The 16,074-nt window shown below is 29.9% G+C and overlaps 2 protein-coding genes across 3 annotated transcripts; one reads left to right on the forward strand and one right to left on the reverse strand.

The window, feature by feature from the left end:
- Positions 1-279: 279 nt before the first annotated feature.
- LOC129966109 (hydroxyacylglutathione hydrolase, mitochondrial-like) lies at positions 280-1,339 on the reverse strand. The gene has a single exon (XM_056080489.1). The coding sequence runs from the start codon at positions 1,247-1,249 to the stop codon at positions 362-364; it is 888 nt and encodes a 295-aa protein (XP_055936464.1). The 5' UTR covers positions 1,250-1,339; the 3' UTR covers positions 280-361.
- A 159-nt stretch (positions 1,340-1,498) lies between these two features.
- LOC129965775 (NFX1-type zinc finger-containing protein 1-like) lies at positions 1,499-15,558 on the forward strand. 2 transcript variants are annotated; one of them, XM_056079950.1, is made up of 3 exons: positions 1,499-1,635; positions 5,390-5,460; positions 9,215-15,557. In XM_056079950.1, the coding sequence occupies exons 2-3, from the start codon at positions 5,435-5,437 to the stop codon at positions 15,126-15,128; spliced, it is 5,940 nt and encodes a 1,979-aa protein (XP_055935925.1). In that variant the 5' UTR covers positions 1,499-1,635; positions 5,390-5,434; the 3' UTR covers positions 15,129-15,557. The 2 variants fall into 2 exon arrangements, with proteins under 2 accessions (XP_055935925.1, XP_055935926.1); XM_056079951.1 differs by lacking the exon at positions 1,499-1,635 and adding an exon at positions 1,819-1,837 and having other exon boundaries at positions 9,215-15,558.
- Positions 15,559-16,074: the final 516 nt, after the last annotated feature.

Consider the following 16,074-nt stretch of genomic DNA (forward strand, 5'->3'; position numbering starts at 1 on the left):
TATATATTTTTAAGTTTATTCATTTCAATATTTTGTAAAGTCTTAAAATTTTTACTTTTCAAAGAAAAAAAATAATAAGTATATTTACATAAATTTCTAATAGGAATCTTTACAGAAAAAAAAATGTATATTGGTATAGAAGAGAACTTATTAAATTTGTTAAGAAAGTATTCAGATCCTTTCTTTATAAAATAATTATAGAAAATATATAATATTTTAAACTGTAACGTTTCATAAAATTTGAATTGATGATCCTCCTTTAAAATAATACTATATAAATTATAACAAAAAATTTAATATCCTGATAGAGATTTCAGTGTGAAATCATTGCAGTAAGTTTATGAACTGTCATTCAAATAAGTTAGAAATTATCTTTCAGTTTACGTAGAATAGCCATTACTGCCACAGGATCAGTTTCATTAGTATATAACTGGACTGATTTTTTATCAACTCTTAAAAATGGGTTGTAACTAAGTTCTTCTCCAATGGTAGAAGGAACTGAAGGGTGATTTCTTATTAATTTTGCTTCTATTTCCTTAAGTTTTTCTACAGTGGCTTTATTATCAGGTTCCACAGTTAATGCATACTTTAAATTATTCACTGAATATTCATGCCCACAGTAAATTTTTGTATTTAAAGGTAGTGTTGATAATATACTAAGAGATTTATACATATCTCTAGCAGAACCCTCGAAAAATCTGCCACATCCAGCAATAAAAAGGGTGTCACCAGTGAAGCATATGGGCTCACGAAAAGAATCACCTTCAAGAAAGTAACAAACATGACCACTTGTATGGCATGGTGTATGTAAACATCTGAATACCAAGTCACCAATTTTAAAAGTTTGATTGTGATACACCTTTTCTGTTAATGATTCGATTCTTTCATCACCACCATATATTGTTAGATTTTCAACTACCTCACTGATCTGTTTATTTCCTCCAGCATGATCAAAATGATGATGCGTAGTAATGACTGCTTTCAACTCCGCTCCTTCAGCAGCTAAAGTATCCAGGATTTTTTTAGGTTCCACTGGATCTATAGCTATTCCGAAATTTAAAAACTTATCAGTCAATAAATACATATAATTATCCTTCAAAGCCGGTATTATATGAACTCGGTATCGGTCGCTACGTTGTGTTGAAAACTGAACAACTTTGTGGAGATATTTTGTTGATGGTAAAACACGATTTTTCCACGCATATGTTACATACTTCAGACAACTAAAAGCGGGTTTCTTACAATTCATTTTTGAAAAAAAAATCAATATCAAAACTTATTATCTTGTTTACTAACAAAAGGGAAAATCAAATCACGTGCATACTACATATATTGTATTTGAATGGTTTATGTATAGAAAGAGAAAGATTGGCATCAATGACGGAAAATAAATTTCAACCAATCATCTTTCAGATAACCTTGTTTTAAACCAATCATATTGCCAATTCAAATGTGAGTATTCACTTCTTTTAACTGATATTTTGAGTTTCGGTTTCAATTTGAGTTAATTAAATGCGATAGAAGTCTTTGTTGGAATATAATGCTGTTGTGAGATATTTTTTTATGCTATTTTTAAAGCGAATGATTGTTGTATCTGTGTAATTCGATATTGTTTTGCGTCCATGTTCAAAATAAGTAAGGAGCATTTTCATTTTATTCCATTAAATATATATACTTATATTTTGGGTGGAGTTGTTCACATTTTTAATTTATTTTATATGTGATTTTAGCGTGAATGTATGATTTGTTATATGTCCCTTTCCCTTTTCCTTCTCTTCTGCAAGCCAGAAAAAATAAATCTATCAGTGTTACTACTCTCTTGCTGTTCGTATGTCAGGTTACTAATTTTTTATTATTATTATTATTTATTTTTCTCTCTTGGCAAATCTTTATATTGAAGAGTCGTTTAAGGGGTCCGCATCAGATAATTTATTTCTGTATGGAATGAAATTTTTTTATTTTTTCACAAAATTGAACTTAAAGAAAACGATTGTCTTAAAATTTTTGAGCAGGAATGGAAGTATGTTTAAAAGGGGAAATTCCCTAATATATTCTTGTCTGTTAGTAAAAGTATTGCGCTCAGTTAAAAATAGAGCTTCCTCAGATTTAGGTAAAGTATAGTGAAATTTAATCTGTGAGTGTATTATTAATATTAAATATCTCCAAGACGTTTTTATTCGTTAAATTAATTTTAGAACTTAATAGAATTCCATTTATTTTTTGGTAAAAAATTTAGTAGAAGTAAAGAAATAAAGTAACAATTTCAGTTTATATGATTTCATAAATATTATATTCTGAATTCTTACTATTTCTAAGTTATAATTTTTATTTAAAAATATATCAAATAGCTTCAAATTTTAATTAAATGGTTATGGATAAATTTTTAAAATCATGATTTAATTCAACCTTTTATTATTCTGAGCCAATGAACAATTAAGTAAATATTGAGGGTTCCTAAGTTCTTAAACTATATATTCTAACTACGAATATTGTCAATCATATCATATATCAACTTCCTTTCATGTAAGAAAAAAAGTTCTGAAATTCAAATAATTTTAAATATTTTGTTGAAATATTATAAATTTTCATCGATTTTATTTTTCATCATTAGTTAATTTCTTCTTTATTCTTTAATTATTTACTTCACATATTCCTTTAAGGTTGCAAATGTATTTTTGGTTTGTAGATTTTCTTACTTATATCAAATAATTTAGCAAGTGGAGAAAGCTTTAAGAATAAGTACTTGGCTCTAAGTATAAATGTATTTGATTAAAAATTAGTGAAGCTTGAATATTATATAAGAAATATTCTGAAGTTAATTTGCCCAATTCGTGTTAAGTAAATGTTTATTTCTAAATCCTGCAAATTTGCTTTAGTGTTATTTTTATAATGTATATCAAAATATCATCTTTTTTTTCATTATATCATCTTTTAATAAGTTCAGTTATTTATATCATTGTATGTTTTTAAAGCCTATAAATAAAAATATCATTATCATGTGCAATTAAATATTTATGTACATTAAGCATAAAATAAGAATAACTAAGAAGCCATAGCAAATTGATTCTTTATATTTTATTCTTTTCCTTCAAAAGAAACTAAAGTATTCTCCTTCAAACTTTTAGATTAAAATTTAATTTAATTTTTATTAGAAATTGTTTTTAATAAAAAATAATTCAATTAGAATTAATTATTTAGTTTTTGTAATTGGTATTTTTCTTTTAAGTGAATGATTGTACTTGTACTATATATTTATATATTGTCTTTATTTATATTAATGAACTTGCACAACATTTTTGAATTGACTATTTCTGTATTAATGCAAAAAATATAAATAAATATAATTGTATTATTATAAGAGCTGTAAGTAAATAGCTCTGTATTAATTCAAGAGATCTAAATTACAGCATCTAGAATAATAGGTAAAAATATTATCATTATTCTGTTTTTTGCAAAAAAAAAGTTTTAAAACAATTTCACTTTTAAGTATAAAATGCATTGTGGAGTCTTAGGTACAATATCATTCTTATATGTTTTGCAAAATTCAATATTTCTTATTACGAATGATATTAAAGTCAAAATTAATAATAATCTGAAATATTGATCATTATTTTATGTAATATAAAATTTTATTGTGGTGAACTCTAATTTTAAAGTGACCCAGGAATAATTTTTAAAGCATTTTAATATAATACAAGTTTTAAAATAGAGTGTTAGTTATTTTTCTCATTATTTTTTTTAGATTGATACAAATAAAAGATTATGACTTTTATATGCATATATACAACATTAGTTAAAGAAATATTGAAATTGATTATGTATTATTTAAGTAACTATATATCAACATTATAAATTAGAAAGAAAAGAAAAAAACGATATTGACCCCATTTTCTTCAGTTAAATATTTCTTTTAATTTTATTATTTGCATTTAAAAATGCAGTTACTTAAATAAATTAAATAATTACTTAATAAATTAAATGTGTAAAATTACACATTGCAAGGTATATTTTTCCGTCTAAGAAACTTTCAATTCTTCATCTTCTTTTTTTTCTCTAAGACTTTTTCACTGTATCCTATAATATATAATGTTAAGCCTAACCTCATTAGTATGGGGAGAAAAAAACTGAAGCTTTACTCATTTGGCGGTGGAAAATGAAAAATTTTTTGATGGGAAAGTTAGTTTTTAATTAATAATTAAAAATTCAGTAAACAGAACCCCAGGTGCACATTCCTGACCTCCAAAATATACATGTACCGAATTTGGTAGTTGTAGGTCAAATGGTCTGACCTGTAGAGCGCCAACACGCACATTGAGCTTTATTATAAGTATAGATGTCTGAAATAAGAGAATGTATTGTTATTTCAGCACTGCTTACAAATCATGTAAATCAACAGCTTAGGTAATAATCTTTTTACTCCATTTCAGAGGATCAGGAAAAAAAGGGAGGATGCCTTTACATGTTCAAATTTTTTTAGATATTCTTGGTTATATTCTATAATCTTTAATATGCATACACATTTAATAGGATCTCACTGTTAGGCTATTAAGAAATGTATAAACTGAACTTTTAAGAAATATTATTCTCACTTATAATAACATTAAACTTTCTATAGGAATCTCATTAATATTCTTACTTAACAAACTGCATGACATATAGAACCTTATGTTCTGACATTATTGTTTTTGTTAATATTATTGTCAAGTAGAATGTTATTGAAACAAATAAATTTATATCTTTGCTTAATCATTGTAATTGAATACGTATTGTGCACCTTACTTTGTCTGAGATATATTATGATATGCAGTACTACTGTTTTATATAAAATGATAATAATACTGAATACTTCCTATTTCATTTAAAAAACTGCCGTATGCATTTCATTATTTTTCCTACCAAAATGTGGATACTATTTCACGAATACAGTAGATTTATGTGTCAAAATCATGAGATTCTTTACCAATTAAAAAAGTTTTTTTTGTACATGTTTTGGAAATTATTGTGCTAATTGAAAAATGTTATTTAAACCAAACTTTATGTTTGATGTCTCATTTTCAACTTTAAAGAAAAAATAACTATATTGCATTGAAATGTGAGCACTATTTTCTTTTTATTATCATGTTATGTGAAGAAATGAATTTCCAAATAGAAATGATTTGTTATTTCTCATAAAAATATCAACTATCATAAATGTATAAATATTTTATATATTTCATTTGAAGAAGCCAAATCTTTTTAATATTTAAAAGTCTTCATGAGCTTACAAATGGAATGCTAAAAGTGCTTGCCTACCCTTCTCAGAATTTTCTTTTTATCACAATACCAAAACATAAAGATATGTGTTATTTTATTTTGCTATTTTATTTTTATTTTTATTTTCTGTTTGTAGGGGATGTAATATATTGTGACTCAAAGCAAAGTTTATTACAAAATAATGGCTAATTCCAAAAGCAATTCTGTGTAAGTATTTTTCATTTTATATTTTTTTAGAGGGGGGGGGCGTTCTAATTTTAATGACTTTTAAAATTATTCATTTAAAATTGAACATTGCTTCTCAAATTTCATTATATTGACATTGGTTTACAATACTTTTTATTTATTGTTTTTATGATTATATTGTCTTTGTCTGCTTTTTTTAAACATATAGTGAGTTTTGTTCTTTGTATGGTGAAATTATGCTCAGTGGTCTAGAAATTGCACAATTTAAGTAGCAGATATAATATACTTTAAGAGTTAATAATAGCATGATGGAACATAAATTAGTTTCAGAAAATTTTTTTAAAATCATACTAAGCTCAATCTTAAAATATAGGATCAAGCTTGTAATGTATTTTTTTTTTTTTTTTTTTTTTCTAAATTATTTAAGATTATATCAGATTTTATCTTAGGGGCAGTTTTTAGGATCTTTGAAATTGAAGTTATATTCCCCACTCATTATATTAATATTACAAAGCAAGTAGAATTAATATATATTTTTCTTGTTATTCTTTTAGTTTTTTAAAATTATTCAATATTTTCATCCATGAGGTGCAAATTTGTCTTTTAAGAAATGATGGCCATGACATTCCGTGAAAATTTGATAATAAATTATTAATTGCAAATTATAATAAAATAAATAAACTTTATTTCACTTATCTTAAGAACATTTAAATGAGTGCTGATTTTTCTTTGATTAAGCTTAAATGAGAATATTGCACAAACTTATTCGAAAAATCATAATCCTGACTCAATTGTTCTTTCTTAATAATCAACTATTTATTATTATGCGACCTTTAATTATAACAGAACTGTAAATGTAAGAAACAATCTCTTAAAATTTTTTCTTAGTAAAGTATATCTTAAGTATATTTTAATGACTGCATATATTTCTTATACAGATTTCTGAAAATGTATCTGTGTAATATATATATAAATTTATGGAAATCTGGGTATTACTTATGAATATTAAAATCCAAAATTATATTTTTTAAACTGAAAATGTTTTTGATTCCTTTATAAAAGAATCCTTTTAAGACTTATATTCATGGATTTCTTAATTTTAAGAACCCATAAAAAATAAAAATAAATTAATGTATTTTCAATTGAAAGAAGCCTAGTAACTGAACCTGCTCAATCGGACTATTTTTGAATTTATACTAAAAAAATGAAAAGAAAAGCACACCCAATTATTTTTACTTAACCAGACAAGGAAGGAGGAAATGCAACTACTTGTTTAGTGTTGCGTATACACGAGGCCAGCTGTTGCAGCGCAATTGAAGGACACGCCCACTTCGGGAAGATCACATGACCCTAATGAGACAATGGCAATAGTTAACTCGCCAGGCGAGATAACTATTCTCTCGATAATGTTATCACAACTTATTTTCATTAGAAAAAATAGCAGGCTAACAGCGGAGAACTATCACGCGCATTATAATTGGTTTATAATATTGGCTTATAATAATCATATTAACACTGTTTCCGACTTAAACTGTCGAGTAAAAGGCGGTGTTATCTCTGATTAGTTATCATAAAGAAAAATGCATTAATCAATTTTATTAAGGAGAGAAAAAAAAGAGAAGGTGAGGTGAATATTTTTATTCTTTATATAGATTTAATGTAAAAATTTATTAACAGATAAAAAAGTTAAAATAATATAAATGGAATCTTACGTATTATTCACATGATAGTGCACGGATAAAAGCGGTTGGCAAAATATAAACGAATGACTAAGGTTTTGGAAGGCCCCGATATTTAAATGACTGTGCATAGAAAGCTATGGGAGATCTTATGAGAAGTGAATGATGTCATAATATTCCTAAACGTCTGACGAATATCAGCGTCTATGGGAAGAATTCTGATGCAGAATGTAAATAACTCTAGAAGTTAAACATTTTAGCTTTAAATACACAGTTTTGGTCTGAGAAGAATATTACTGGTGTTTAAAACTAAATTCTGTTAAAATATTTGAGATTTTTCACCAAAGGTATTTAAAAAGAGTGCCTGCCAGTTTTTAGAGCATGATTGAGGGTTAAAAGTTGACATTGGTAGCCTACCAACTGGTCAGTGGCTAGAGGATAAAGTAACGCATAAAGTAGGTGTGAAGCCATTGGGAATTCGAGGGGCCCCAGGTTTCTGTTCGGAAATGTCATGCCTTCTCTTACCTTTAATCGGGTAAAACAAATAATAAAATCTGTGGGGGAAATTTTCGACAGAAAATTTTTTGCCATTTTCTCCTTATTGGCAATTTTTTATTATTCCAACAGAGACATTACGCGATGTACTGTGCGTACATTCATGAATGATATTAGACTTTTCAAAGCCTTGCTACCATAATGATTAGCATTTTTGAAGGCTGAAGATATCGTTGCTTTTTGGTGACATGGAAGACATACGTCGTGTTTTTGCCAGCAAGCAAGATATATTTAAACCAAAAATATTTTTCTTGGTGCAGCAGTGGATTTTTCAAGTTGCAGACATATTTTACGAAATGAATAAATTAATTATATATATATATATATATGCTCTCTACCAATACCAACATGTGCATGTGAAAAAAATACATTGAATGAGCTTATAATTGTTTTTAAAAATTTATATGGTGTTTTACTATGGTTTAGAATAAGTTTCAAAGTCTCATAGTCATTGGAGTGTATAAAAGCATTTCATAAAAATTAAATCTGTATCATATAGTAAAAAAGTTTGATAAATTGTATCCTAAAAGGGAAATTCGGCTGACTCATTTCATTAGAAACTTTTTTCTCATGAGCTAACAAATTTGACCATTTGTGGTTATCGTAATATCATATTTATTATAATTTAGACATTCTGCATTTTGTAACGTGAAATGTGCCATTGGAAATCTGGAAATAGATGCAAAATTGCTCCATCTATTTGCAAATATTGAAATAAAATATTTTTCACACATTTAAATATATCGTAAATGTTCTAATATTTTTATGTGTTAAATTCTCTTGATGAATGCACTGAAAAAAATGTTGAAATATTGTTTGAAAATAATTGCTGTCTATTATTAACTTGAGCGGCGTATCCTATTTCCTACCTCAGTCAAATTCAAAATAGCTTTAATTTAAAAGTACAAAATTGCATGATTTGGAACTATAATTGATAATGTTAATTATTCCTGATTCTACTGATTTTGATATAATTTTACCCCTTTCAAGAAAGGGCTGTTCAACTAGAAGAAAAATAAAAATATGGTGTAAACAATCAAAATGTTATGTTACAAAGGCGACTGTCTAGTAGAAAACAACTCAAGTGGAAGAAGTCGACGCTTTAGATTCTCGTAATGAAGTCCGTTTTAAGTTCTCGATTGTTTCAATCCTTATTAGCACAAGAATTGTACGATATTTTCGCGATATTATCTAACATTCTGAATACCGCCCAATATCGTGTGGATATCATAACAATGTCGTTGGCATTTTGTACTAATCAGGATATTATTATTGCTGTCTGTCCGGCCATTTAATAAATGTATATAGAATATTTATTTTATCATATTTATTGTGACCTAGGTGGAAACATCTGTTATATAAATACTTTTGGGGGGAAGTTTTTTCTTCAAATTTTGATGTTAGGATTTTGTTTTATATTTTAAATTATTTAGTATGAATTTTATGTATCTAAAATTTTCCGTATGTAAATTATGTTGTAAAATATTTTGATAGATGCAGTCGAACATAATTAATTAGCTAATTTTATTGTATATTTTCAGATATGCTGTTTGGAATCGTCTAGATAATGGTGATGAAGATGTACAATTTAATCATTCTGAAATCAAGAATGAGAAGGAATTTTCTAAATTTAGAAGAAATGAGCCGACTGGTGGTTTCAGGGGAATTCGATCTAACAACCCTCCGACCAGAGGAAATTCGACCCGAAATTATGAACATCAAATTGATCGAAGAGAGAATTTCAGAAACGTGGATTCCTTTCAGACTTCCAATAGATTTGAACAGCTCGAAGAACCTCAGATGAACAGAAACAGATATCGTGATAAAAAGAATAACAATGTATCAAATCAAAGTTATCGAAACAACAACACGAAGACAATTAATTCTGTTCAAAATTCAAATCAACCATCTCGTATCGAGGATTCAAGAACGCAATCAAATCAACGCAGCCATTCTTCTAATAGAAGAGTTCGAAATAGAAACATGAAGCAATCAAAGTCTACTCAGAATTTAGACCAAGTTTGTCAGCTTGAAGATTCTGACCGATTTGCAAATCAGCACAACAACCGTGATTTTCCAAATAAATATGAGGATACCACTGAAGATGGAAATATCCGAGGAAATCATATCATTAAACCTATGCATTTAAATCAAATGAAAAAATTATCAGAAAAAGATCCAACTGAAGTTTTGCTTACTATTACTGATAGAGAAAATGGGTTTACTCTTTTATTAAACCAAAATATGAGGCGTGATTTCATGCCATATATTCTAATAGTTTTAGGAAAAGCTGTTGCTGCTTCTTCAAATATGCATAATAATGTATGTAAAATGATAAATACTATTACTAGTCATCGGAATTTCTTCCTGGTAAATATTCAGCAGTATCTGGCATCATTTCAAATGCAAAAACCTAATGAATATCATTTAGATTCTCTGGTTAGTTTTACAGAGTTTTTGCATAAATTCCAGATTACCTTGCCATCAAATGCTTCTGAAATTATCCCAATATTATTACCACTTTTGAAGACAACATGCGAAAAATTCTTGTCGGGTAACAGAGCTTCTATAGCTACTTCAAAGCTTAAAGAAATAGATGAACAGAATACTTATGTATTGGAAAAATATACATCTGAAAAGGAAGTTAAAAAATCATCTCAGAATGAAAGATTGCAGTTTGTGGATCCACCAGAAAATTATCGCTCAATCCCTATTTTGCCGAATGTAAATGATATTCGTCAGCCCTGTTCATTTTTGCGTGCTAATGTTGTTCAAGGGCAGTATCAGAACACGGAGCATTATCTTGATGTACAGTACAGACTACTGAGAGAAGATTATGTGAAGCCTCTAAGAGATGGCATTGCAGAATATTTGAGGTTGAAGAAACAAAATAAACCAATCAAAAAGTGTAAGGATGTGAGAGTGTACTCAGACATGCAAATCATGAAGCAAGAATTCGTGAATGGAGGTTTAGTTCATATGGCATGTTTTAACGATCCTGGTTTTGCCAGAATAAAGTGGGATTTCAGCAAGCGTTTTCTTACTGGTGCTCTCCTGTGTCTTTCTTCAGATGACTTTGAAACAATGCATTTTGCTACAGTTGCGCGTCGAGATTCGAAAGAACTATCTAAAGGTTTATTATATATACGTTTTGAGGAGTTGACCGATTTCGTTTTGAGTTTAAACCCTCTAATTCATTTTGTGGTTATTGAGACTAGTGCTTATTTCGAAGCCTATCGCTACAATTTAGATGCATTGCTTCAGCTGAATGAAAATACATTGCCTTTGAAACGATATATAATTGAAACCCAGAAAAGTGTGCATAAACCGGAGTATTTGTCAGCAACTGCAACCTATGACATGCGACCACTTCTACTGCCTTTAGATAATGTTGGCAAAGCAGATGGCAAGGGAAATTTTGTAGGTGATTTCAAGTGTCCTGCGAGTGTCACAGAAAGGGTTAAAGATATTCCTGTTCTTGAAGAAAATCGTTGGCCTACGTCCTCGGAATTGAATTTGGATCCTTCTCAGTATGCAGCACTCAAAGCTGCTGTTACGAAAGAATTTGCAATTATACAAGGTCCCCCGGGAACGGGTAAAACGTATGTTGGTCTTAGAATTGCACAGTTACTCTTGCATAATGTGAGTAAATGGCAATCGGAGAGAAATCCTTCACCAATTTTAGTTATATGTTATACTAACCATGCATTAGATCAGTTCTTAGAAGGTTTGCTTCTCTTTACTCAAAAAATCGTCCGAGTAGGCGGACGTGGAAAAAATGAAGCAATTTCTCAATATCAATTGAACAATTTGAAAAAAATAATAAAGGCAAAAAGAGAAGTCCCACATTATATATTTTCTAACATAAGACAAAAGAATTATGAATTGTATCGTTTAAAAGAAGATATTGATAGAATTCGAAAGAGGGTGGATATTTCAGCTTTATCAGTGTTAGGAGAAGGTGAGTTGAAAGATCACATATCTCCTTCTCATTATACTTCTCTTAAGAGTATTGGCTCACTTTACAGATTGAAAGATGATGGTCATTTTGTGGAGGATTGGTTAGGTACTCGTGTCAGTGCTGAGAATCAGTTTGGAAATAGCTTTGAAATTGTTGTAAAAAAGAAAGATTCCAACCATGTAGGTACAACAGGAAACGTCTCTAATACTGTTGATAATACACCTTTGGGAGACGACGAGGATGCAATTAGTGAAGGAGAAGCTGATATTGAATACATAGAAGCTCAGAGAGATATAAATTCAGAAGAATTCGCTGATGTTTCGTATGAAATGCCCAATTTTGACAATGACGATGAAGAAATTGATATAGTTCCAGTATCTGCTGATGGATGGCAATATCAAGGGGGCAGGAAAAAAATTAAAAAATATATCCGGCATTATCTAAAAAATAGTAAAGCTATGACTGAAAATGAGGAGAGGAGGGTCAATAATGTTTGGATGTTGCCTATAGAACAAAGATGGCGTCTTTATAAATTGTGGCTCGAACGTTTTATTAAAATGAAAGAAGAAGAAGGTTTACAAATGCAAGAGATGCTACGAAATGAATATAATTTACTCTGTGAGATGCGAACCGAGGAAGATATCTATGTTTGTAAGCAAGCTCTTGTAGTGGGTATGACAACGACTGGAGCTGCTAAATACAGGCACATAGTGCAGAATTTGAATCCGAGGATTCTTATTGTTGAGGAAGCAGCTGAAATCTTGGAAAGCCATATTGTTACTTCTTTAACACATGGCACTCAACATGTCATATTAATTGGAGATCACCAGCAATTAAGACCTAGCCCAACCGTCCATTTACTAGCTACAAAATATAATTTAAATGTTTCTTTGTTTGAGAGAATGGTTCAGAATGGGCTTGATTGCTATAGACTTGATATTCAGCACAGAATGAGACCCGAAATTGCGTCTTTACTCGTCCCTCATATTTATTCGAATTTGCAAAATCATGAAAGTGTCAAACACTATGAAAATATAAAAGGTGTTAGCAAAAATGTGTTTTTCCTTACACATGAGTTTAATGAATCGCAAGAATTTGATTCAAAAAGCAAAGTTAACGAGCATGAAGCCAAATTTATTATAAAACTTTGTAAATATCTTATTTTACAAGGTTACAGCCCTTCTCAGATAACTGTTCTCACTACTTATTCCGGACAACTTTTTGAATTAAAGCGGCAAAACGACAAAAAAAGCTTTTTACAAGAAGTAAAATTTACTGTGGTTGATAATTATCAAGGGGAGGAAAACGATATAATTTTAATTTCATTTGTTAGAAGCAATGTTGAAGGTGAAATCGGATTCTTAAAAGTAGCAAATCGTGTTTGCGTATCTTTATCGAGAGCTAAAAAAGGCCTTTTCTGCATTGGAAATTTTAATTTGCTTGCTGAAAAAAGTGAGTTGTGGAAAAACATAGTTGAAACGTTAAAACAAAACAACGCCATCGGTCCTTCTTTGCAGCTTATGTGTCAGAATCATCCTGGTGTTAGCAATATTGTTCAGAATGACCAAGATTTTGATTCTGTGCCGGAAGGCGGTTGTTCACGAAAATGTGAGTATCGGCTTTCTTGTGGTCATGTATGTTCTTTAATGTGCCATCCATATGATTCTGAGCATCTAGAAATCCGTTGCTTAAAGCCTTGCTCGAAGAAATGTGACTATGGACATCCGTGCACGAAAAAGTGTTATAAAGATTGCGCTCCTTGTGAGACTCGAGTTTCGAAAACCATTCCAGGATGTGATCATGTTATACAAATACCTTGCCATCTTAGAGACACTGAAATTACATGTAGCCATTTGTGTGATAGATATTTGCCATGTGGTCATTTGTGTTCCAATAAATGTAGTGAACCTTGTGTTTTAAAGTGTATGGAAAAAGTAAGGATTAAATCTATTGTATGCAACCACAGGGTAGTAATAGAATGCTCGGAATATGATAATATCGATTTATTGGTCAAAAGATGCAAGGAGCCTTGTAGGACTGAATTATTTTGCGGACATATGTGCAGTGGTACTTGCGGTAAGTGCCGTCAAGGTAGATTACACATCGCATGCAGACAACCATGTAAGCGTATTCTGGTATGTGGCCATGAATGTAAATCTCCATGTTCCGAAAGCTGTCCACCATGCCAACAACCTTGTGCAAATGAATGTAGTCATAGCAAATGTCCCAAAATATGTGGAGAACCTTGTGAAAAATGTACCGAACTATGTGAATGGGAATGTGCACACAAAAAATGTAATCAAATCTGTGGCGATCCTTGTGATCGATCTGGATGTGATGAACCGTGTCCTGAAGTTTTGGAATGTGGACATCCATGTATTGGTGTTTGCGGTGAACCTTGTCCTAAAGAGTGTAGAGAATGTAACGAGGAAGTGAAGGATATATTCTTTGGCTCCGAAGATGAAGCTGATGCAAGATTTGTTTGTTTAGAGGATTGCAAACATATCTTTGAACTGCAAGGTATTACGCAGTGGATGATGACTGACATCCAAAAGACTAAAGCAATTCAGATGAAAGCCTGCCCGAGATGCAAAACTGTGATTCGAAAAAATTTGCGGTTTGGAAATATCATCAAGTCCTGTCTTGCAGATATTGAAAAAGTTAAAAAAAGAACGTTCGGCGACAAAGAGCTTAACATACAGAAACAAAGTTCTATATTGGAAAAGGTAGAGACATCTAACAAATTAAAGGAGCTTGATTTGATTTATAGGCTACTTCTAAAATTCCTCACTTCTGGAAGAATGAGAAGCATTCAGGAATTAACTTCTATTGAAAATATTATTAACATAGCATTAACACTAGTTGATGCTACACATCCTATTTATGCACCAATTACAACGGAAGACGCCGCCTTTCGAAATTCAATTTTAAATTTACAAACTTTTATGGAAAACAATAAACAGTGGTTAATATGTTTTATGCAAAACGAAATTTTGACAGCATCTGAGCAACAACTGAAAGAGCTTTCTTGGGAAGTCCATCGATTGAAACTGGCTGGTAATCTATTGAGCTTAATTAAAAAAGTTCCCAGCCTGAGCACTGAAGCAAAAACATATTTAGATAAATTACTATCCATCATAATCACATTTGTTCCTTTTAAAGAGACCAATATGAAGAATTTTACATCTAACTTCCAGCATTTCGCAGAACTTGCTGGTAGAGCTGTGATTAATATTTCAGAAATGGAGAAGCAGTCGATTTTGAAAGCCATGGGTTTAACTAAAGGTCATTGGTATCAATGTCCGAATGGCCATGTTTACTGTATAACTGAATGTGGAGGTGCTAACCAAGAAAGTTTTTGCAATGAATGTGGAGAAAGGATTGGTGGTAGTAATCACAGACTCATTGCAACCAACCGTGTTGCCACCGATATGGATGGAGCAACACATTCTGCATGGTCAGATGCTATGAATATGTTGAACTACAGATTCTGATTCTTTAATGTTTCTCCTTCCCATGGTTGTGTAATACTTATGCTGAAGAAACCTTGAAAATATTTGTCAGTTTTTATAATGAATTTTCCAAATCATTCTAAGTTTGAATTTCTCTTTTGAATTGATCTGAACTGAATAGATCTGAAATTTTTATAAATATTCAAAAGTTATAATAAGAAGTTTCTTATAAATTTTGTAGCTGATTTGTATTTTTTTTTCCCTGTGCCATTTTCTTTCTAAAATTCACTTTTACTTTTTTCGATAATTAACTATTACAAACTATGTTGTCTGTTAATTGTTTTAAAACATTTCTGTTAAATATTAAATCATTACATTTCCATTAAAAATGGAAATTTATGTGATGAAATTATAATTCAATAATTATTGCTATGTTGAATAGAAAATGAACATTTCTGAAAATGAACTTTTATTTTATATGTAAGTAATGGAAGGAAATCCTATTCGGTTTTTATTAGATTTTCTAAAGTGTATTTCTGAAGCGTATTATTAAACTTATTTAATATGAATTCTTGAGTTTTAAATTTTATTTTCATAATATAACATTATATTTACAAAATTGAACTATATTTCATATCATTTTCTAATTGCCGACTTTTTTGCATTTGTCAGGAATATTCCTGAGAATTTTATACTTTAATTTTGCCGAGGACTGTCTGAGATATAGGAGAAGTTTCCATTATGATTACTGTTTCTCGCCATCTTGATGAGTATTATAACAGTGTGGGATCGAATTACCTCTTATTGATCATGGGACATGCTTACTACGGGAAGAGTTGTGTCCTGATTCTCAGGACTCAAACATATTTCCCGCCTATTGCTGAGGTGGAGATCTGATCATTCAATTCAACCATATGCCTTGGATGACTCGGGGAATTTGAAATATGCTTATCTTAAAAGGTTAAATGCAAAGAATAAATTATTTAAT

Source organism: Argiope bruennichi, chromosome 4, assembly GCF_947563725.1.
Source record: "Argiope bruennichi chromosome 4, qqArgBrue1.1, whole genome shotgun sequence".
Lineage (NCBI taxonomy): Eukaryota > Metazoa > Arthropoda > Arachnida > Araneae > Araneidae > Argiope > Argiope bruennichi.

Bases quoted from the DNA above. Each gene is read 5' to 3' on its own strand.
- LOC129966109 (XM_056080489.1), bottom strand. From the start codon at position 1,249: ATGAATTGTAAGAAACCCGCTTTTAGTTGTCTGAAGTATGTAACATAT.
- LOC129965775 (XM_056079950.1), top strand. From the start codon at position 5,435: ATGGCTAATTCCAAAAGCAATTCTGT. The intron at 5,461-9,214 runs GTAAGTATTTTT...GTATATTTTCAG, and splicing joins AATTCCAAAAGCAATTCTGT to ATATGCTGTTTGGAATCGTC.